At 54.4% G+C, this 23,567-nt stretch overlaps 1 protein-coding gene across 3 annotated transcripts in view; it reads left to right on the top strand.

The window, feature by feature from the left end:
• PTPRN2 (protein tyrosine phosphatase receptor type N2) overlaps nt 1–23,567 on the top strand; it is a 593,102-nt gene that overhangs the window by 338,871 nt on the left and 230,664 nt on the right. For all 3 annotated transcript variants that reach the window (XM_043873080.1, XM_043873079.1, XM_043873077.1), the window contains exon 12: nt 13,706–13,770. In XM_043873080.1, coding sequence (XP_043729015.1) covers nt 13,706–13,770 — 65 coding nt within the window. The remainder of the gene's footprint in view (nt 1–13,705; nt 13,771–23,567) is intronic.

The raw sequence follows: 23,567 nt of genomic DNA, 5'->3' as shown, positions 1-23,567 counted from the left end.
GCATGTTGGTAGCTGCAAAATAGCTCAGAGGACACGGCTGAGAATATTGTCTACAGCCCTTGAGGAGGAACTCAAGGTCCTTGGCTTGGCTCAGTGGCTAAACTACTAGTATTTTGTCTTGTTTGACTGTTTTCCTTTGTGCAGTTTCCCACTTCCCTTAGGTTTATTCTTTGACTGAGGTTTTCCTGCAGACAAGGTGGATGGAGGACTTGGGGTGGGTCGTCCGTCCCGGGAGACCCCATAGATAGGGTCCTGCTCAGCTTCAGAACCGCTCTGCTTCCTCAGTCTGGGCCTCATGCTTATCCTGGAGAGAATTTCTTTGACAGTCTTTTCTATTTCTTCATAGTTTCTCTCTTCATACTCTACCGGTTTAGTAATTTATATTTTCTTTCTTCATAGTTCGATTCCTTATGAATTCCGATTTTTTTATACACTAAGTAATATCATTAGCTTACAACTCTCAAATTTCCACTGTATCTGTGGTTATGTTTTATTTTCATTATCAATTTTTAGTAATTTTTGGGTTAGGGATATCTTACACTGCCATATTAGACTTCTAGTGAGAGTTTTTGTGTTTTCCCCCCTAAAATCAAGTTCTTGGATTCATTCATCAGTGCTGTTTCCCTTGTATGATTTATTCATCTGTAATTTTTTGCTTATTTCTGTTTCTGCCTCAAGTTTCAGCCGTCTCACTTTTGACTCCTTAATTCGGATGCCTGTTTGTTCTGCTCTTTGTTTCTTACTTGACAATGAAGGCGTGGGTGGTCCACACCCACTGTGGCACCTCCGCAGTTCAGATTTGTAGGGATCTCACCATCACTGTTTTATGTGTGTCCGGTCATCACAGCTTTGATTTATTCTCTAACCTAAGAGTTATTGAGGAGTGTACTTTTCAGTGCCCAACTGATTAGAGAGATTATTTCCTGTTGTTGTTAATTTCTAATTTTATTAGGTTATGGTTAGAGATGCAAGTTGTATAATTTTTACTCTTTGGTACCATGAAGGCCTCCTCTGAGGCCCAATATCTGATCAGTTATGACTTTTGTTTTTATTCCAGGGAGTCTGCCCAACTGCTCCTGAGCTATCTTTATTCACTGGGTTATTAAGACTCTCTGTGCCCGCCATGGGCTAGGGAGACCACTTTCGAGTCTGGCCGCTCTTTGCCCAGGCCCAGCGGACGGCGCCCGCCCCAGGGGCGGCCTCCAGGGAGTGCTGCGTGGCCAGAGCGCTGGGCTCGGCCCCCGGGGCCTCGTGAGCCATCAGTCGGAGCTTCCGTCTCTGAGTCTGAGTGGCGAGTCTGTTCTTTATTATTTCAGCACTTTGTTGTATTTCTTGGCACATGCTGGTTCATGAATACTATACCTTCATTCTGGACTTGTAACACTAACAGGAGATTACCTTATTTATTTCATGTAAAAAATTATACATGACCTTGATGTGAATGCCATGGCCACTCCTTCATTTGTTTATGTTTACCTCATTTTTCTTACTGTTTCTGAACTGCTGTGTTGTATATGGGTTTTCTGCAGATAACATATAGTTAGGCCTGAGTGACAGAATTTGTCCTTGTATAATTTAACCTATTTACATTGATTGTCATAATGAGATATATATATATATAATTTTGTTTTGTGCTTCCTACTTTCTACGCTTCCTTCCCTTCTCTTTTATTGTCTTCTTCCATGTAGACTGTATTGGTTTCATATTGTTCTCAAGTGAGTTGGAGATGATAGTCACTCTTATGTTTTCTAGACTTTTCAAAAACCATTTTGATCTGCATATTTCTCATTATCAACTTCAGGAATTTAGCTAATTCTCTCCTCTTAGGAAGGCACTTGAGGATCTCTGACTCCCACATTTTATGATGTGGAGGCCTGATTTAACTTCACGTTCACCTTATCAAAAGCGTGTCTTTACTAGTGTCTGGGCACCAGCAAACAAAAATACGATGAAAAGTATAAGAAAGCTCCAACAGTGTCTCTGGGGGGAAGGCTCTTGTGGGGGCAGGTTAAAGGCCTGATGGCGAGAATCGATCAGAAAGATGTGTTGATGAGGGAATGTGGCTGTTTAGATACCTTTTAATAAAAACACCTTTGTCAGATTTCACTGAAATTTGCTTTGGGAAAGCCAATTACACAGTGAAATTGGTGGAAAATCTTATTATTATGAGCTCGTAGCCCTTGCTCTACCTGCTTTAATGTCTAGAGGTGAACGGTAAGAAGGCAAACCTCCATCTCTCCCGAACACCAGGTCCCTCCTCCCTCGTCGCTTTTATTGAACTCGCAGTTTGCCAGAACCCACGCATGGAAAATTGCTGAAGATAAACATTGTATTTTAAATTACTCCAGGCAACCAGGCAGACTGGAAAAAATCATTTGAACAAATTGAAAACTGAAATGTTGATATCAGATATTAAATTAATGTAAGTGAGATTGAAACAATATCTAATTAAAATAATTTGAAAAATGAGTTGGAAATTGAAGCTGACATAGCTTTTACCAGCTTGTCATTGTTGTCACCGTGCGATGAAGCTCTGTCCACCGAAGCCCAGCCTCTCCTGGGAGACCTCATGGGACACCCAGCAGATAAGAGCCTTTTTACTTATACAGTCGGGGCTGGAAGGCAGGCCAGGAGGACCTTCCATGGGACCCCATGGCAGGGTCTGACATCAGCCTCTCGTCTCCAAGGGAGGACGGCTCTCGGAGGCGCACTTTGCACTTGAGACTGAATGTGCTCAGCGCTCTGCTTCCCGCGGGGCGGCAGGCAGAGGAGGGCAGGTCTGGACTGCGGACTGGAGCCCGAGCTCTGAGACACAGGGACCCTGCGAGCAGGCTCAGGGGCGCTCGGCACTCTCCAGGAGCTGGGGGCGTCCCATGGGCGGGGTGCCACGGCCGCTGTCTGCATGAGGACGGGGCAGCGCCCGGTGATATTCATGCCCCTCCAACAGCTGCTTGGGAACCGTCTGCATGTCCATTTGTGAGAAAAAGGTGACGGCATGGGAGCCGTTTGCTATGCTGGAGCACGTGCTTCTTCCTGGTCTCAGTCGTGCTGAGGCCAGAGACGTCCAGGGGTCAGGACGGCCTGGCTGGGTGCCCACGGACTCACTGAGGCAAAGGGAGGGGGTGACGTCCAGGGGTCAGGACGGCCTGGCTGGGTGCCCACGGCCTCACTGAGGCAAAGGGAGGGGGTGACGTCCAGGGGTCAGGACGGCCTGGCTGGGTGCCCACGGCCTCACTGAGGCAAAGGGAGGGGTGACGTCCAGGGGTCAGGACGGCCTGGCTGGGTGCCCACGGCCTCATTGAGGCAAAGGGAGGGGGTGACGTCCAGGGGTCAGGATGGGCCAGCTGAGTGCCCACGGCCTCACTGAGAGAAAGGGAGGGGTGACGTCCAGGGGTCAGGACGGCCTGGCTGGGTGCCCACGGCCTCACTGAGGCAAAGGGAGGGGTGACGTCCAGGGGTCAGGATGGGCCAGCTGAGTGCCCACGGCCTCACTGAGAGAAAGGGAGGGGTGACGTCCAGGGGTCAGGACGGCCTGGCTGGGTGCCCACGGCCTCACTGAGGCAAAGGGAGGGGGTGATGTCCAGGGGTCAGGACAGCCTGGCTGGGTGCCCACGGCCTCACTGAGGCAAAGGGAGGGGGTGACGTCCAGGGGTCAGGACGGCCTGGCTGGGTGCCCACGGCCTCACTGAGGGAAAGGGAGGGGGTGACGTCCAGGGGTCAGGATGGGCCAGCTGAGTGCCCGCAGCCTTAGTGAGAGAAACAGAGGGGGTGACGTCCAGGGGTCAGGATGGCCCGGCTGAGTGCCCGCAGCCTCACTGAGAGAAAGGCAGGGAGTGACGTCCAGGGGTCAGGACGGCCTGGCTGACTGCCTGCGACCTCACTGAGGGAAAGGGAGGGGGTGACGTCCAGGGGTCAGGACGGCCTGGCTGAGTGCCTGCGACCTCACTGAGGGAAAGGGAGGGGGTGATGTCCAGGGGTCAGGACGGCCTGGCTGAGTGCCCACAGCCTCACTGAGAGAAAGGCAGGGAGTGACGTCCAGCCGTCAGGACGGCCTGGCTGAGTGCCCACAGCCTCACTGAGAGAAAGGCAGGGAGTGACGTCCAGGGGTCAGGATGGCCCGGCTGAGTGCCCGCAGCCTCACTGAGAGAAAGGCAGGGAGTGACGTCCAGGGGTCAGGACGGCCTAGCTGAGTGCCCGCGGCCTCACTGAGAGAAAGGCAGGGAGTGACGTCTAGGGGTCAGGACGGCCTGGCTGAGTGCCCACAGCCTCACTGAGAGAAAGGCAGGGAGTGACGTCCAGGGGTCAGGACGGCCTGGCTGAGTGCCCGCGGCCTCACTGAGAGCCTGGGATGACTCCACCTGTCTCTGCGCCGGCCGCTCCAGGGTTGTTCAGGCCCAGGCTGCTCCCTGAGGTGTAGAAGGCAGAGACTCAGGAACCCGCCGGCTGGGTGGCAGGACCTTGTCCAGACTCTGCACACGACATGGAGCCCAGCGACTACTGAGGTCCCACCTCACAATCCACACAGGCGTTCCTCCTGCAGGCCACACCAGACATTGAAGAATCCGACCGTCCTATACACGTTTACCTGTAACTATGCTTAGTATAACATAACCTGGGTCGGGAAGATCCCTGGAGGATGAGAAGGCAAGCTGCTCCGGTATTCTTGCCTGGAAAATTCCTTGGACAGAGGAGTCTGGCGGGCCCAGCGTTGCTCGTTACCTGCAGTGATACACCTCGTATCTCTCGTTTCCGCCACTTTGCTCAAAGCCCGTTCACCTGGAGCTGTCAGCGACGGGGTGGCGGCCTCCCAGAGGGCGGCTCAAGCTTCTCTGCTTCATCATTGCACCGGAAGAACCAGGTCCTGGGACTAATCCTCGTTCAGAAAGCAACCAAAAATGCCAACATATCAACACACAAGGACGATTGTAAACACATTAGCGATCTGACAGCATTGAAATTCTTATAGATCCCAAACTGAGTGAGAACAGGAACCTGCGGTGTGAGGGACAGCGATGCTGACCATCTTGAGAGGAGTTTCCAGGCCAGGATGTGCTTGAACTTTTGCCTTCATGACCCTGGAGACTGTGGAGGGCAGGAGGAAGACCCAGGGTGGGACGAACCCAGAAGGGTGGCGAGGACCCACACAGGCAGCCGGGACCACCTCAACCACAGGGAAGACGGTGCCCCCATCCGCTTCGTTTGAGCCGAAGGGTGGACACTGCCTGTTCCCCGTGTCATCACCAGGCGTGAGGGCGGTGTGGACCACGCCCAGCCGGCCGCCTGCTCGCCCCCTGCTGGCCCCAAACCCAAAGCAGTCATCTCTGTTTACACTGGGGCCCCAACTGGATGGGCTTCCAGAAGCCTGGAAGAAGGAAGTGCAAATCCTCTGAAGGAACACTGCTTTTTCTCTGTCCTCAAAGCAGTCCCATATTTAAAGCCCCCAGAAATAGGAACTTCAGAACATGCTGGAGAATAAGACTCCACAAGAAAGGTTGCCTGCAAGCACAGTCAGAATGAAACCTCGGACGCTGACTAGGAGAATTTTTAGTGAACCCATGAATCTTAGTCCGTTTAGAGGAATACAAAAGGAAGTTAATACAACCTGAAGATCAAGAGTCTTAACAATGACCAACGATACTTTTTTAAATGAAAAATACAATTACAGAAATTTTAAACACAGGAGGTGAGTTTAATGACAGATTAAATCTAAGTGAAGAGGGGATTAGTAAGCTAAAAGATAGAACTGACTGAATTATTCAGAATGCAGCCTAGAGAGAGGGAAAGAAATGGAAAACATGTAAAGAAAAGAAAAAGGTAAGTATTCTTAGAAGAAAATCTTTAATATACTTACCAGGAGTACCAGAGAGAGGAGAAAGTGATCAAGCTTCAGTGTTTGAAGATATAATGGCTAAAGAATCTCATCACTGATGGAAAACACCAGTCCTCAGATTCAAGAAGTCTATTGGAGTGAAAAACAATTCCATGTGCAGATTCGTAACAGAGAAACTGCAGGACATCCGAGACAAAGAGAAAGTCTGATCAGTAGCCAAGGAGAAAGGCAAGCAATGCAGGGAGGAAAGAGAATTCAGTTTCTGGCTGATTTCTCAGCAGCTGAAAGGAAACCGCATGACAAAAGTGTAATGTCTTCATATTGCCGAAGGGAAATTGCTGTCCACCTAGAATTGTACCGGGCTTCCCTGGTGGCTCAGTTGGTAAAGAATCCGCCTGCAGTGCAGGAGACCTGGGTTCGATCCCTGGGTGGGGAAGATCCCCTGGAGAAGGGATAGGCTACCCACTCCAGTATTCTGGCCTGGAGAATTTCATGGACAGAGGAGCCTGGTGAGCCATGGGGTGACAAAGAGTCAGACACGTCTTAGCAACTAAATAACAACAACAATAATAAATACAGCAAGAAAGAGAGAGAAATAATATATATCAAAATAAAAATTTTAAAGCTATAGTTCTTAATAATGCATAATAGAAATACCAAAGTATATTTTAATACCTGAGAGTTTGCATTTAAATCTGCAAGCTGAGGGAAGTTTATTGTTTTAACTGTGTTAGAAAAGAAAGAAGAATTAAATAACTGAAATTTTAATATAAGAAGTTAGAAAAAAGAACAACAGAATAAACCCAAGTAAAGTGGAAGGAAGGAAATAACAAAGATAGAAGCAGAAATGACTGAAACAGAGAACAAATATATAAACGGAGATATAAAATATAAAAAAAAATTATAAAAAGCAGAAGTATTTCTTTTTGGAAAAAAACTGATAAAATCTCTATTGTAGATGGTCAAGATAGAAGAAAGCAAGAAAAAACTATATTGGGAGGCTTCCCTGGTGGCTCAGCTGGTAAAGAATCTGTCTGCAGTGTGGGAGACCTGGGTTTGATCCCTGGGTTGGGAAGATCCCCTGGAGAAGGGAAAGGCTACCCACTCCAGTATTCTGGCCTAGAGAATTCCGTGGACTGTATGGTCCATGGAGTCACAAAGAGTCAGACACGACTGAGCGACTTTCACTTTCAACATTCAACTTCATATTGGGAGTCAAAAATGGAATGTAACTACAGATGCTTTACTGTATGAAAGGTTAGCAAGAGGGTGAACAGTGTTGTGACTTTATTCAAAAATTTAGATACCATGACCAAAATGAATAAATAGAAAGGCTGTGTATTGTCACCCTGCATATTTAACTTAATATGCAGAGTACACCATGCAAAATGCCCGTCTGGATGAATCACAAGTTGGAATCAAGATGTTTACCTACTAACTTAATTTCTTCTTTGGTTATAGGATTGTTCTTGTTCAGTTGCTAAGTCATGTCTGACTCTTAGCAACCCTGTGGACTGCAGCACACCAGGCTCCTCTGTCCTTCACTATCTCCTGAAGTTTGCTCAAATTCATGTTCGTTGAGTCAGTGATGCTATCTAACAATCTCATCCTCTGCCGTCCCTTTCTTCGTTTGCTTTCCACCTTTCCCAGCATCAGGGTCTTTTCCAATGAGTCAGTTCTTCACATCAGGTGGCCAAAGTATTGGAGCTTCAGCATCAGCATCAGTCCTTCCAGTAAATATTCAGGGTTGATTTCCTTTAGGATTGATTGGTTTGATCTCCTTGCAGTGCAAGGGACTGTCAAGAGTCTTCTGCACCACAATTCAAAAGCATCAGTTCTTTGGTGCTCAGCCTTCTTTATGGTTCAAATCTCACATACATACATGACTACTGGAAAAACCATAGCTTTGACTAGACAGACCTTTGTTGGCAATGTGATGTCTCTGCTGTTTAATATGCTATCTAGGTTTGTCATAGCTTTCCTTCCAAGGAGTCTTAATTTCATGACTGCAGTCACCATCCACAGTAATTTTGGAGCCCAAGAAAAGAAAATTTGGAACCAGTTTTTCCCTTTCCATTTGCCATGAGGTGATGGGATTGTATGCCATGATCTTACTTTTTTGAATGTTGAGTTTCAAGCCAGCTTTTCCACTCTCCTCTTTCACCCTCATCAAGAAACTCTTTAGTTCCTCTTCGATTTCTGCCATTAGGGTGGTGTCATCTGCATATCTGAGGTTGACGTTTCTCCCAGCAATCTTGATTCCTCTGTCCTTCCACTGTCTCCTGGAGTTTGCTCAAATTCATATCCATTGAGTCAGTTATGCTTTCTAACCATCTCACCCTCTGTTGTCCCCTTCTCCTCCTGCCTTCAATCTTTCCCAGCATCAGGGTCTTTTCCAGTGAGTCAGCTCTTTGCATCAGGTGGCCAAAGTATTGGTGCTTCAGCTTCAGCATCAGTCCTTCCAATGAATATTCAGGGTTGATTTCATTTAGGGTTGACTGGTTTGATCTTCCTGCTGTCCAAGGGACTCTCAAGAGTCTTCTCCAGCACCACAATTCGAAAACATCAGTTCTTTGGTGCTCAGCCTTCTTTATGGTCCAACTCTCACATCTGTACTTGGCTACTGGAAAAGCCATAGCTTCAACTATACATAGCTTTGTGTGATGATTTAAAGACACACACTTCCTAAATTATAGCATATTTATTTATGAATGTACTTTCTTCCCTTTGTTTTGCAAAATCACTGATAACATTGTTTCAAAAAGACTTTCACAAAATCTATGCACTTCCCGAGTGGTCCAGCGACCAAGACTCGATGCTCCCAGTGCAGGGACCCTGGGTTCAATCCCTGCTCGGGGAACCAGATCTCATGCGCCACAACTAAAGAGTTCCCGTGTCACAACTAAGACCTGTTGCAACCAAATAAGTGAGAAATGGCAAAACTCATTTTTAAAAAATCTGTGCGTTTCGACAGAAATAATCCAGCTCTAATTGCACACATTGTATAAAATGTGAAACTATCACTTCTCGGCCTTTTGGCTAAGATCAAGTGTAAAATGTGAAACTATTTTCATGAAAAATATGTTACATCTGAAATTGCAAATTAAAATTATATCCCTTCAAAGACGTTTTAAAAAGTTAAAATGAACTATTAGTTATAAAATAAAATTAATAAGTAACAAAGCTTTAAATCTAAAGTGTTTAAATAAAGCTAAAGGTTTATCCTGTTTTTGAAACTGTAATCAAATTGTAGTCATTTTTATAAAAATAAAGTGTGTGCAGTTCAGCTTCAATATTCATCTAGTTGCCAGAATGATGAGCCAGGTGCATGATGTGTGACATTCCACCCAGACTGACGAACAGAGAAACTGATAGATGTCCTTCTGGTTGCAAAACGCTTCTCAGCCGCGCAGACTGCCTGGTGGTCTGCGGGACTTGCAGCACTTGCAGAGCCACAGACCAAGATGCTGGAAAACGGGAGAGCGGGCTCAGACCCACAGGCAGGAACCCTTTGCTTTCTGGCTGAGAGGCAGGCTGGACAAGTTAATTAATTTGTGTCTTCTCCCCCTGGCTCTCTTTCTTGATGTGCAGACCCTCCCCAGCTCCAAGGCTCGTGGGATAAGGATGAGCAGACAGGACAAGCAGAGTGTGGCTCCCCCCGGGCCTGAGGCTTGGCCGGATGCCGGCACCTGTGCTCGGGCCCTGCAGGGCCCCGCCCCTCGCCCTGGGGTCTGCGGGTGGTCTCGCTGCCTACCGAGGAGGGGCCCCCCCAGGGCCGGGCCTCCGCGCGGCCTCAGGCAGGAGACTCACAGCTCCCCTGGGGCCTGGGGGGGACCACTACTCACCTGGGCCCCCTGCTCAGAGCTGAGGGGGGGGCCAGGCTCCCAGAACTTTGGCATCAACTTTCCTTCCAACCCGCTTCCCTTCCCAGGCCTAGCTTCACCTGGCAAGTTCTGAGCAGCCGGAATCACTGAGGAAAGGTCCAGCCCCTCCCTGGGCTGCTGACCAGAGGCCCTGCCGATTTCAGCAAGGCTGGTCCCAGACCAATGGGTCTGGTCAGTGTCTCAGATGCTCTGGGCCGTTCACTTCTGCAGAGGTCACTGGTGGGAGCCGGCGCAGGGTGGACGCACGTCTCCTCAGGCAGACGAGCACAGGGGTGCGGACAGGAGCAGCACCTCTGTCTGCCAGAAGCCGGCTCCACGCCTTCCTGAAGCGGCGGGTCCCCGGTGTCCGCCCGCCGCCCAGCCCCGCTCCCGCCCTCCCGCTTTCTAATGGGCATGGCCATTAAGTTGTCCCTGTAGCAATTTAGATCACAGAAGAGACTTCTGCACATCCTTTCAGGTTAAAATCACGAGGATAAAGAAGGAGGCAAAATTATTCCACTGTAGCTACGTGCTTAATTATATGGAATGCTGCATAAATTGTCAAGTGCGAAGAATTATTCTGATAAATTAAAATACTAATTAAATAGGCTATTGCGGAGTTTTGAGAACATTGTGGGGTTCTGCTCCTCCAGGTAATTTGCATATCCTTCATCTAGCGAATTTAATTTTAAAGGACTTCTTTTTGTGTTTGGAAACCCTTTTTGTCTCCTGTGAAGATAAGAATGGGCTTTATGCATTGTTCTCTCCTTTATTAAAGCAGCTTCTCTCAGAGTCTCTGCGTCCTGGCCTGCTGGCGCTCACGCATGCCCACCAGCTCAGGGTCCACATTTGGCCATAAAAGTAACTGGGAGCTGATGTCCAGCAAAACATCCAGGCCCAGCAAGGCTCCTCTGTCCCGTCGAAAGGCTTCAGCCACGCCTGGGAGTGGAGATGAGCTCCACGCCCCGTGAAGGGTGAAGCTCGTCTCCCTTGTGTCTCCAGGGGGTGCTGGGCGGGGGGCACACAGGGGTCGGTGCCTGGGAGCCAGGTCTGGACGCCTGACGGAGCTCAGTGCACACGTCCGGGTGAGGGACACGATTTATGAACACGCGAGATCCCCTCCACTCGGCAGAAGGGATGCATGAGACGAAGTCCATGCAGCTGGGCCAGGAAGCGTCTGAGCAAATGGACACAGTGCTGACTGTCTAAGAACAACATGGGGAGGATTCGGAATGGCTGAGACTTACAAAGCGTGCTGAAGACTCGCAGGCTGCTCGTCCTTTTAGGTCAGTGTGAGCTAAAATAAGTGGATGTAAGTAAACAACCACAAAAGGGCCTAGCTTAGTATAAACTGTACCGTTCACACAGGCTGGAAGAAAGCTACCATCCCGGAGTGTATGTGTGGCTGCCATCCCCACCGGTGAGAAATTTCAAAAGGGAGACTGGCTTTGTTGAAAAGGACTTGGTGCCCAAGACTGAGAAGGTCACAGAAGACCCTGAGACTTGGAGAGGAGCGTTTGGGTCCCATGGACTCACACGTTCCAGCCGCCGCGGGCACACGCGTGTGGCCGGAAGCCGCAGTGACTGTCTCCTGGGAGGCTTCTCGGCTGAAAGCAGGAAGACAGCGGCCCTGGGGGGCTCTCAGAGGACCCCAGCTGCAGGCGGCGCCTCGGGGCACTGTTGCTCTCTGACTGAGGATGGAGGTGGACTGGAGGTGGACCCAGAGTCGAATGCAAGGCAGCATGATTTGTGACTGTAACTCAGGTTGTTAGGAGAAGGTGTCCGTGGCCTCCGGAGGCCCCCGTGAACATCCCGGCAAAGGCGCCACATGTCCGTCGAGAAAGAGCCTGTCTGGGTGGGCGGGCAGCCTCAGGGGGACACTGGCGGCTCGTGCTGTTCCTGGAGAACATGACAAAAGTGGACAGTGTGGGGTGTTTGGGGCAGACTCACCACTTGCTGAGCCATGGCGGCCATAGAACAGAGTCTGTGGATTAATGTGAAGCTGAGCGAAGGTGGCTGGTTCTCCCCGAAGGGTGCTGCTCCAGGATATGCCCTGGTCCTGTGTGCACGTGAGTGTGTGTGTGTGTGTGTGCGCGCGCGCACGCGTGCGGTTATTTGGACAAGACCCACTTACGGAGGGGTGTTAACACCCTGCAGCATCTGAGGACCACAGTAGGATCAAAGGATGGAGCAGACTCTGCAAATCAGAAGCAAATAGGGGCAAATGTGTGTCCTGACCCGGGAGGCAGGGACCGGCCCCCTGCCCTGCTGACCCATCACCCCTGCAGAGCAGGGGACGTGCCTGGGGCTTCTGTGGGTGGTAATGGAATGTCTGGGGAGACGGGGATCCCTCCGGCTGATGCTGGCGGGACCAGGCCATGTCCAGCCCCTCCCAGCAGACCCTGGATGCTTCGACGGCCTGCAGGACGCACCAGCCCCAGCATGTTGTCTGTCCCACCTGTTTGGTTTTTCAGGGACAGCCCACCTGAGTGCTGTGTCAGTTCCCAGTGAAAATCCTTTAGCAGAAGCAGCCCCTTGTCAGCATGAGGCTGAGTCCCCAGGCTCCCTGGCTGGACCCCGGAGAGGCGGTCAGCTGGGGGAGCCCTCCATGGGCACACTTGAGGATGGCAAGTGATCCTTGGCGGCTGAGCCTCAGGTGTCTCCACCTAGCCCTCCCTGGCAGGTGTGCGGACCCCTGGCTGGGTACTTGCAGCCTTCCTGCCCGACTGGCTTTTCGCCCTGTGCCTGGAATGCCTGGCCCTTCTCTTCAGCGACAGTGGCGCACGTTTAATTCCATCTTTAGTGCTTTGTGTCCTCAGCCTATTGAAGACTCACTATTATCCCCCCAAAGTAGCCTGTCATTCAGTAAAATGCCTCCTTTGTTCGCAGGAGAACATTAAAATCAATTGCTTTATACCCTATCTCTTAAAGAATATCCTCCATTCACGGCTTACCTTTGAGCCGCTGCCCCCTCCCTGCCCTGCCGCCCCCTCCCCAGCTTAGAGCCTCTTAAAGTGCTGGTGCAATAACCCCCGGGGTTTGCATCTGCCTCCCCCAGCGCTCCCATAATTACCTAAATGTAAGAAATAACATTCATTTGTTCAAAGGAAAACTTTCTGCCAGACAAGGGGAGGGCCCCGGAGGCTGGGGAGGTGGCTGTGGCAGGCACTGTGTGTATCCCTCGGAAAGATAGAATTCCATAACCTAAGATGTGTTTCACAATAAGACTGAAAGTAATTGCTGTTTTCTTGCTATCTCATTCTGCATTAATCACAATTACAATGCACTCTTCCTTCTTAGGGCTTGCAATAAAATTCTATTTCTTCTGGTTTTCATTTCCAAAATGACATGGGCTTTATCCGAAAGAATATTCCCGCAGAATCGTAAGCCAAGGTCAATTGCCTTGTGACACACTTCCTCTCCAGGAGGTGGGGACCGCGCGCCTGCCGAGGGATTAACTGGGCTTCGTCTCCGGCGGCTAATTGTTTCCAGGGCCCACTCCACTTGGTCTGATACAGAGGGTAATTCATTCTCTGAGAGTCTTGCTCACTCTAAGTCAGCAGCAAACTAGGACGAGGGCAGTGCTGGAGGTGGCTCCTTACAGGAGGATTTGCCAGGGGCAGGAGCCGGAGGGGGTGGACAGCTCCCGGAGCGGGTGAGGAAGGCAGAGTCAGGCCCCCCGGCTGGCGAGTCTATCTGTGAACACAAGCCTCGTGACCAGAACCTACTTCCCAGTCATTACACACCTGCAACCAGCCTGTCGTTCAAACCAAGACTCCGGTTGGCAGGCCTGCCTCCCGTCCCTGGTCCAGGCTCCATAAGGATGCTGTGAATTTCCTACCACGACGTTTTATGGGAGGGACCCACAGCCTGCCCTCGGTGGGGAGCCCCCGGGCCGGTCTCCACCCCAGGCTCATCCACAGCTCACCTGGGTGGCGGGGGGTGGTGCTCAGGTGTCTGGAGAGTGCTCTCCTCTCCTCGCTGACCTCTCACCTCTCCATCTCTCCCGCAGCTGACAACAAAGACAAACTGCAGACCATGTCTGGGCTGCGAGTTCTTCAGGCCGGAGTCGGCTCGGTGAGTGACTGCGTGGCCGGGCGCCTGGCAGGCTCGGGCGGGGTCAGCCCGCCGTGGGGGGCACGCCGGAGGCCGGCGGGCAGGCGGGCTGGCCCTCCGGTGGGGGCGGGGTGCTTGCGCGTGGTGCGCGGCTTGTGTGACGCCGTTTGGTTGCCTTCGAAACTGTGTTCGATGTCTCGCTGAGAAAACACCAGAGCCTCTGGGAGCGCGATCTCCCTTCCTCCAGGGACTCAGGTTTGAGGTCTGCAGCGGGAAAGGTATTCTCTTCCCGTGGGAGGGGCCCTTCCGTCTCCCTAGTTGCAGGCCCCGTGGGGCGGGGCGGAGAGAGCAGGGGGCTTGCGGGTCGATGTAACGCCCACCGTCGCCGCGCCGGCCTCAGAAGCAGGCACTCGACCGAGCCCTCCATCAGCAACGAGAGCCGACGGCACTCAGCCCCGCGGCCCTGGCGCCGGCCGGGCCGGTCGCCGGCAGTTAATGAAACGTGCGCTGTGCGCCGCGGATGCACCGCCGTGGGGTGGCTGTCCTGCTCGTGAGTCAGCGGGCCCGGAGCCAGTCTGTGCGCGCGCATCTGAAATCCCTGATTTCACGCCCGCAGCGACAGTAATTAACCGTTAAGGGCGCTTATTTACGCGCTCCTGGCTCAGGGCAAGATGCCTCCACGTGGCCACTCCAAGGCCCGTCGGAACCCTGGCTCTTGAAATAAGAACGTATTTAGCGGCTGCTTCGGCACAGAGGCAGGCTCTGTGCTCCACAGACGGGGGGGCCTGCCTCGAAGTCCCTGCGTCCCCAACCTTGGCGATCGGTGACGGGGAGGGGACGCTGGGGGTCTGTTGGCCCCCATACCACCCGTAACCCTCGGGGGTGCAGTGACCACTGGCGGGAAGGCAGAGGGTTCGTAGGATCCGAGCCCAGATGGAAGGTTCTGATCCGCGGCTCCCAGCGTCTGCAGGGTGTCCTTCCGGCAGGAAGTGCCTGGTGCCCAGTGGTGGGCGGACCCAGACCGACTTGGGCGAGGGCCCTGGGCCTCGGCTGTCAGAGGGCGCTCAGGCGCTGGGCCCCTCCGTCCTGTGCGATGGGCGGAGCGTGTTCCTTGGAGGTGGCAGACTGCCCTGGAAGGGACGGGGGAGGTAGGGTCCAGGTGGGGGTGCGGAGCCGGGACCACTGTGGTTCCCGGCAGCGGCGAGCCGGGGGTGGGGGTGTTGTGACTTTGCAGACTCCTGACTAGAGGTTGCAGGGACAGGTCTCAGAGGAGGATGCTGACCGCCGCCCCCTGCTCCTGATCTGGCCGGGCACACACCCAGCTTGCACACAGGGCCACCTGTCTGTGATCTGACGCCTATGTTACCGCTTGGAGACTCGCCCTGCCCCCTGGCCCCCGTCGCCTGTGAGCACCGGGACCCCATGCCCCATCCTGCCCTCGCGCTCCCCCGCATGGTCATTGCTCCCTGTCTCCTCCTGTCGGCACAAGCACGTGCACCGGCCTGTCCAGCTCGTACAGTGAAAGCTCCCTGGACACCAGTCTCGGCACGCTGGCCCTCTCGCCTCCCTGCCGCTCGCTGCCTCCTCCTTCCCGAAACCACCCCCAAATGTGCAAAGGCGCCTGGACGCCTCGCACCAGCAGGTCAGCACCTGCTCACTCCTGACACCCAGCCCTGCCCGGCCCCCAGCGGCCCCTGGATAGTCCCCGTCCACAGCGCCGGGAGCTCAGTGGTCAGCGGCAGTGGTCACTGTCCTGAGCATGGCCTCTGGTCCTCCTGGCCTGGCTGCCTGGCCTCCTTCTGAAGCCAGCTGCGCCGAGGGGTCTTTGTGTGGGGTCTGTGTGTCCCCAGGGGTCTTCCTGAGGCCACGACCTCTACATCGTCCAGTGACGATGACCCCACCTGGCCAGTTCTCCACACTCCAAGTGCGCACAGACACCAGCCCTAACTTTCTGTCCTTGGAAACCAGCAAGGGGTCTCCGAGCCTGGGTGAAGCAAGGCCCCTAAAGCTCTCCCCACACACACGCCTGGCCCTGCCCCGGACCCCGGTCCATAGCAGAAATTGGTGACGCGCTGTCTGGGGCCTAGGCGACCCCACAAGGGGAGCCAGAGTTGCTGGTGGCTTGTCTGTGGAGATGACAACCTACACTCGGAGGGGAGCCCCTGCTCATTTCTGGGCACCCTTCCCACTAGCTGGCAGGGGTCCCGCCTGGACGGTGGGGGCGCAGGGCAGAGCAGACCCCAGTCCCACGGCGCTGCTCCTGCAGTTTCATCGTTGCTTGCTTCCTTTCTGCTCCTCAAGCTGCCAGAAGCCTGACCTCACCCTCCCCAGGGGCAGAAAACGGCCACATCCCAGGGCGTATTCCATCCAGGGACTGAAGCGTGGCCGCGGGTGGCTGTCCTCCCCTGGTTCTCCCCGAGCCACCCGTGTCTCCTCGGGGCCCCAGGTTTCCGCGGCCCACGGGGCGCTCTGAGCCCAGCTCCCAGGCCCCGTCCTGTTTCATCTGCAGAGGCAGGGCTGCTCTCGCCTTTGTGGTTGTCTGAGGTTGCTCCGATGGGTTCTCAGGCCCAGAACCCAGGTCCCATGTAGCTCTGCCCAATATAGGGAGGGGCGTGTGCGTGCGTGGGGTGGGCCCTGGATCGTGGAAACAGGTGCAGGAGGGGCAAGTGGAGATATGTGTAAGAAGCTAGTGTTTCTTTTTCTAATTTTAATTGCCTCGTGCAGTGTTGAGCCTGATTTTGATGCTTCTGATTTTCCTTGAAATGTATTTGATATGAATGTCTCTGCTAATTCCTGACTCTGGGAAGTGGAGCAGAGTCTTGATTCCTAAAAATCTGCCAGCATTTACGGGATGTCTCCCCAGCACTGCTGATTCAACATGCGATGACAGATAGCGGAATTAAAGCCTTTTAAGCCAAATGGAAATATCTCAAAACAAAATTTAAAGGCAATGAACAGATTAGAGGGGATGCACACATTCCTGATAGATTGGTGGTATTTTGACATTTTTCAAAATCTAGTTTCTGATGTCTTGAACGTCTTCATATTTTTTCAAGTGAATAGTCATGTTTTTTTTTCCAAGGGAAAATTATGATATTACCAAGAAAAAAAAACTCAAACATTTGGAAGAAAAATCATCTAGATGATTGTCCCCAGGCCAGCATTTCTTGAGAGTGGCTTCCGTGGTGTATCTGAAATAAACCGCGGCCTCCTAGTTCTCTAGAGTGTCGTAAATGCAATACGATTAGCGATGTACCTGCCTGCATTTCAGTGGGGCCCCAGCACAGACGCCCTGGCGTAGCCTCGGACGGTGGCCTCATGGCCGAGCCAGACAGGAGCGAGAGCTGCCTCCTTGCAGGATGTGGGGAAAGGAGGAGGGGTTCTCCTGCACCCCCTGAGGGCCCCCTGCCCTGAAAGTTAAACCGACAAAGGCAGGCACGCAGGAGCAAAGCTGCAGGTTCACTGATCTGAGCCTCCCGGGGCCTAGGGAGAGAAGCCCACATTCATGGGGAGACCAGCTGCATTCTGGATCGGGCGGGGGGGTGCACGGGGGGGCGGGGGGTCTCCGCAGAGGGCCTCTGTCTGGGAGGGGCTGGGCCCGCCTCAGGGAGAAGGGTGGGCAGGGCTGGAGCCACCCTCGGCCCCGGGGGTGTGTCGGGGGGCGTGCCCTGGTCCCTGGGCTCGGGGAGCTCTGCGGGGTGGGCAGGCGGCCGTCCTCCCCCCGGTTCAGCCCAGCTGCGCTTTCCTCTCATCAGTCACTGTTCTGGCTCCTGGGTATGATTTTTGTCCAGAGAAAGGACTTTGCGGCCAAACGCGTGTGGGTCCGCACAGTCCCAGAGAGGCTGTGAACCTGCGGTCTGCTCCTCCCGATGCCTTGCCGTGACTCAGCTGTGTGCTGTGGTGCTGGTGGGTGTGCGGCTGCCCACCGTCGTCACGGGAGACAGAGCGGGCGGGAGGGGGCACGCCACGGTCCTTTGAGGAAACGGCATAGTTTCCCCCAGAGGCACCCCCAGCGTTGCCGTCTGTGGAAGGATGTGGCTGTTCCAGCGGCTGTTATGAAGGCTCAGGGTTCAGGGGGCCTCTGAGAGGAACTGGGCAGCGCTCACGGCCTGGACTGGTATCACTCAGCAGCCAGAGAATTGCAGCCGGGCCAGCCCGGGTCACGGGGACTCTCGGGGTGGGGGGTAGTGTTGAGCCAAGTCCCCAGGGACCCTGTGGCCAGTCCGCTTGGACTTGGGGATGGATTGATGTTGAGGCCCTTTGCCAAGGTGCGAAGAAGACACATAGTGCCAACCCCCTGCCCTGAGAAGAGAGAGGGGCAGAGCCCCGTGTGGGCCTCAGGCCACGGGGAAGCTGTCACCCCCAGGGGTCACTTTTCACGAGTGGATGGAGTGGCACCCGCCTTCATCATGCTTAGTAAACACCCAGAGGTGTGTGGTCAGTACCCACAGCATGCAGTCAGTCCCACACATGTGCAGTCAGTACCCACAGCAGTGCAGTCAGTACCCACGGGTGTGCAGTCAGTACCCACAGGGGTGCAGTCAGTACCCACAGCATGCAGTCAGTAACCACACATGTGCAGTCAGTACCCACAGGAGTGCAGTCAGTACCCACGGGTGTGCAGTCAGTACCCACGGGCGTGCAGTCAGTACCCACAGGGGTGCAGTCAGTACCCACGGGTGTGCAGTCAGTACCCACAGGGGTGCAGTCAGTACCCACAGGAGTGCAGTCAGTACCCACAGGTGTGCAGTCAGTACCCACGGGTGTGCAGTCAGTACCCACGGGTGTGCAGTCAGTACCCACAGGGGTGCAGTCAGTACCCACAGGAGTGCAGTCAGCACCCACAGGGGTGCAGTCAGTACCCTCATGTGTGCAGTCAGTACCCACGGGTGTGCAGTCAGTACCCACAGGGGTGCAGTCAGTACCCACACATGTGCAGTCAGTACCCACAGGGGTGCAGTCAGTACCCACACATGTGCAGTCAGTACCCACAGGAGTGCAGTCAGTACCCACGGGTGTGCAGGTAGTACCCTCATGTGTGCAGTCAGTACCCACGGGCGTGCAGTCAGTACCCACGGGCGTGCAGGTAGTACCCTCATGTGTGCAGTCAGTACCCTCATGTGTGCAGTCAGTACCCACGGGTGTGCAGTCAGCACCCACAGGGGTGCAGTCAGTACCCACAGGGGTGCAGTCAGTACCCACAGGCGTGCAGTCAGTACCCACAGGTGTGCAGTCAGTACCCACGGGTGTGCAGTCAGTACCCACAGGGGTGCAGTCAGTGCCCACAGGAGTGCAGTCAGTACCCACAGGGGTACAGTCAGTACCCTCACGTGTGCAGTCAGTACCCACAGGGGTGCAGTCAGTACCCATGGGTGTGCAGTCAGTACCCACAGGGGTGCAGTCAGTACCCACAGGGGTGCAGTCAGTACCCACGGGTGTGCAGTCAGTACCCACAGGGGTGCAGTCAGTACCCACGGGTGTGCAGTCAGTACCCACGGGCGTGCAGTCAGTACCCACGGGCGTGCAGTCAGTACCCACAGGCGTGCAGTCAGTACCCACGGGTGTGCAGTCAGTACCCACAGGAGTGCAGTCAGTACCCACGGGTGTGCAGTCAGTGCCCACAGGAGTGCAGTCAGTACCCTCACGTGTGCAGTCAGTACCCACAGGGGTGCAGTCAGTACCCACAGGGGTGCAGTCAATACCCACAGGGGTGCAGTCAGTACCCACGGGTGTGCAGTCAGTACCCACAGGAGTGCAGTCAGTACCCACAGGGGTGCAGTCAGTACCCTCACGTGTGCAGTCAGTACCCACGGGCGTGCAGTCAGTACCCACAGGGGTGCAGTCAGTACCCTCACGTGTGCAGTCAGTACCCTCACGTGTGCAGTCAGTACCCACAGGCGTGCAGTCAGTACCCACAGGAGTGCAGTCAGTACCCTCACGTGTGCAGTCAGTACCCACAGGCGTGCAGTCAGTACCCACAGGGGTGCAGTCAGTACCCTCACGTGTGCAGTCAGTACCCACAGGAGTGCAGTCAGTACCCTCACGTGTGCAGTCAGTACCCACAGGGGTGCAGTCAGTACCCACAGGAGTGCAGTCAGCACCCACAGGGGTGCAGTCAGTACCCACAGGAGTGCAGTCAGTACCCACAGGGGTGCAGTCAGTACCCACACGTGTGCAGTCAGTACCCACAGGGGTGCAGTCAGTACCCACAGGGGTGCAGTCAGTACCCACAGGAGTGCAGTCAGTACCCTCACGTGTGCAGTCAGTACCCACGGGCGTGCAGTCAGTACCCACAGGGGTGCAGTCAGTACCCACAGGAGTGCAGTCAGTACCCTCACGTGTGCAGTCAGTACCCACAGGGGTGCAGTCAGTACCCACAGGAGTGCCGTCAGCACCCACAGGGGTGCAGTCAGTACCCACAGGAGTGCAGTCAGTACCCACAGGAGTGCAGTCAGTACCCACGGGCGTGCAGTCAGTACCCACGGGTGTGCAGTCAGTACCCACAGGGGTGCAGTCAGTACCCACGGGCGTGCAGTCAGTACCCACGAGTGTGCAGTCAGTACCCACAGGGGTGCAGTCAGTACCCACGGGCGTGCAGTCAGTACCCACGGGTGTGCAGTCAGTACCCACAGGGGTGCAGTCAGTACCCACGGGCGTGCAGTCAGTACCCACAGGGGTGCAGTCAGTACCCACACGTGTGCAGTCAGTACCCACAGGGGTGCAGTCAGTACCCACAGGGGTGCAGTCAGTACCCACGGGCGTGCAGTCAGTACCCACAGGGGTGCAGTCGGTACCCACGGGCGTGCAGTCAGTACCCACGGGTGTGCAGTCAGTACCCACAGGAGTGCAGTCAGTACCCTCACGTGTGCAGTCAGTACCCACAGGGGTGCAGTCAGTACCCACAGGAGTGCAGTCAGTACCCACAGGGGTGCAGTCAGTACCCACAGGAGTGCAGTCAGTACCCACAGGTGTGCAGTCAGTACCCACAGGAGTGCAGTCAGTACCCACAGGTGTGCAGTCAGTACCCACAGGGGTGCAGTCAGTACCCACAGGAGTGCAGTCAGCACCCACAGGGGTGCAGTCAGTACCCACAGGAGTGCAGTCGGTACCCACGGGTGTGCAGTCGGTACCCACAGGGGTGCAGTCGGCACCCACAGGGGTGCAGTCAGTACCCACACGTGTGCAGTCAGTACCCACAGGGGTGCAGTCAGTACCCACAGGAGTGCAGTCAGTACCCACAGGGGTGCAGTCGGTACCCACGGGCGTGCAGTCAGTACCCACGGGTGTGCAGTCAGTACCCACGGGCGTGCAGTCAGTACCCACGGGTGTGCAGTCAGTACCCACACGTGTGCAGTCAGTACCCACAGGGGTGCAGTCAGTACCCACAGGGGTGCAGTCAGTACCCTCACGTGTGCAGTCAGCACCCACAGGGGTGCAGTCAGTACCCACAGGAGTGCAGTCAGTACCCACAGGTGTGCAGGCAGTACCCACAGGGGTGCAGTCAGTACCCACAGGAGTGCAGTCAGCACCCACAGGGGTGCAGTCAGTACCCACAGGAGTGCAGTCGGTACCCACGGGTGTGCAGTCGGTACCCACGGGCGTGCAGTCAGTACCCACAGGGGTGCAGTCAGTACCCTCACGTGTGCAGTCAGTACCCTCATGTGTGCAGGCAGTACCCACAGGTGCATGATCGGTATTCACAGTTGCAAGGTGCTCATCACAGACATGCCTCGTGGCTGTGTGCCCGGGGACCGGCTCTCCGCGGGAGTAAATTCGTGGTGATGCAGGAAGCCCCGTGGCAGCAGGAGGAGTGGGGGAGACGGCAGAGGACCCTGGAGTGCGGAGCCTGCAGACGCGCTGGGGCTGTCCCAGCACTGATCTGAAGCCTCGTCCTTGGACGTGGTTACAGAGGTGGCTGGTGGGCCCTAGTCTCAGATCTCTAATAGAGATCAGAAGCGCTAACAGTCCCACTCGACTCAGGAAGCTGCAGGACGGTGGGGACCTGACACTTTAAGAAGGTCCTCACTCTCAGTGCGTCCTCACAGCCCCAGAAACTTGTCTTACAGGGATAACATGCCAGGCAAGACAATGAAGGGCTTCCCTGGTGGCTCAGCCGGTAAAGGATCCGCCGGCAACGCGGGAGACCTGGGTTCAGTCCCTGGGTCGGGAAGGTCCCCTGGAGAAAGGAAAGGCTACCCACTCCAGTATTCTGGCCTGGAAAATTCCATGGACTGTATAGTCCACGGGGTCGCAAAGAGTCAGACACAGCTGAGCGACTTTCACTAAGAAAAATGAAAACGCAGAGCTTTGGAAATACCAAAACTGACCTAAGTATAAAACCCCAGGAAGGTCATTAATTATGTCATATTATTTCATGAAAATTGTCGCGACAGCTCTGAACCTCAGCGCGGCTGTGGAAACTGTGCCGGTGGACTCGGGCTGGGGGAGCACGTGCAGACATGACGTCACCCCTAGAACGGTGGGATCACGCGCCAGTTCTCTCCTTTTCCAAAATCTCCGTCAGTATCATTTGTGGCTTTTTATTCTTATTTTGCCATCATTGTAGATTCACAGGAGGTTGCGCGGAGGGCACAGAGATACCGTGTATACTTCCCGGGTCCCCACCCCGCGGTGGCTGCACCCACGTCATTACAGGATGAGAGTCGAACCAGGAGATGGGCATCGGTGCAATGTGTGTGTCGGTGTTTGTCATTTTGTCTTTGATACCATTTCTTAAAGTTCTAGTAAAGAAAAAGCTCATGACGGAAGGAACTGAGTACATGTTCGCTTTTAAATAAGCGAGGACACAAGAGGAAGCACCGAGTGTGTGCTGGGCGTGGCTCCCAGGTTGCTGAGGAGGGCATTCCAGGTAACTCGAGTCCTCGCACACTCGTATCTGTGGTGCCGTGTGTTAATACAGACACCCAGGCAGGACGTGGTAAGTGGTCACAAATGTCCTGGGTTTAGACTGAGGCCCCTGTTTGCAAACTCAAGGGGAAGCACCCTGGGGGTGTGTGGACGGCAGAGGGCGGAGCGGCCTGCAGGGACAGCCCCTGGGCCCAGGCAGGTGGGGAGCCGTGGCAGGTGGGGAGCCATGACAGGTGGCACTGGGGGTGGGTCTTGTGAGACAGGAGGAGCTGCCAGCTCCAGAGTGCATGCAGCGGAAGCCGGTCACATTTGAGGATGAGTGCTGACACCATAAATCAGACGGACGTGTTGGAGCCAGCAGGCTGCCTTGGGTAAAGACTGTGAGCTGAGTTTGAGACTGTGCTGGGTGTTGGCAGGCTGCCACTGGACTCTGAAGACTTCAGGGCTGCTTGGCGGGGCCGCTCTCACCCCCACGGCTCCCCCGCCCTGTCCGGCTGCAACCAGAGACTGGAAGGTGGACCCTGGCAGCCACCCAGGGGCTCAGGCTTCCTGGGCTGCTGGGGGCCCTGCCCTGTGCCCGTCCTCGTGGGCTCTGGTTCCTCAGGTTATATTCTTGTGCCTGTCACTCAATTTTTATTCTAGTCTGTGTTTCCGGGTGGAGAAAGTTGATTTTTTTCCTCAAAGTGTAGAATGTGCATCATCCCAAGAAAGGCTTCTTTAGATTTGTAAATATTCCTATTTATGTTTGAAAAAGAAAATCTGCATAAAATTGCATTAAAACATTTGCCACGGTCTGTCCAGGCTGCCCTGAGAATTCCCGTGCTGGGCTGAGGGGTCGGTGTCAGAGGTCAGAGTTCAGGGGCGGCTGCGTGGTCCCCTCCATGATGACAGGCCCCCAGCTCTGCTGGCTGGGCCCCTCGGAGCTCAGCACAGCATCCCACAGGCAGCCT

Source organism: Cervus elaphus, chromosome 18 (genome assembly GCF_910594005.1).
Source record: "Cervus elaphus chromosome 18, mCerEla1.1, whole genome shotgun sequence".
NCBI lineage: Eukaryota > Metazoa > Chordata > Mammalia > Artiodactyla > Cervidae > Cervus > Cervus elaphus.
This window is presented reverse-complemented; position numbering and strand designations above follow the sequence as displayed.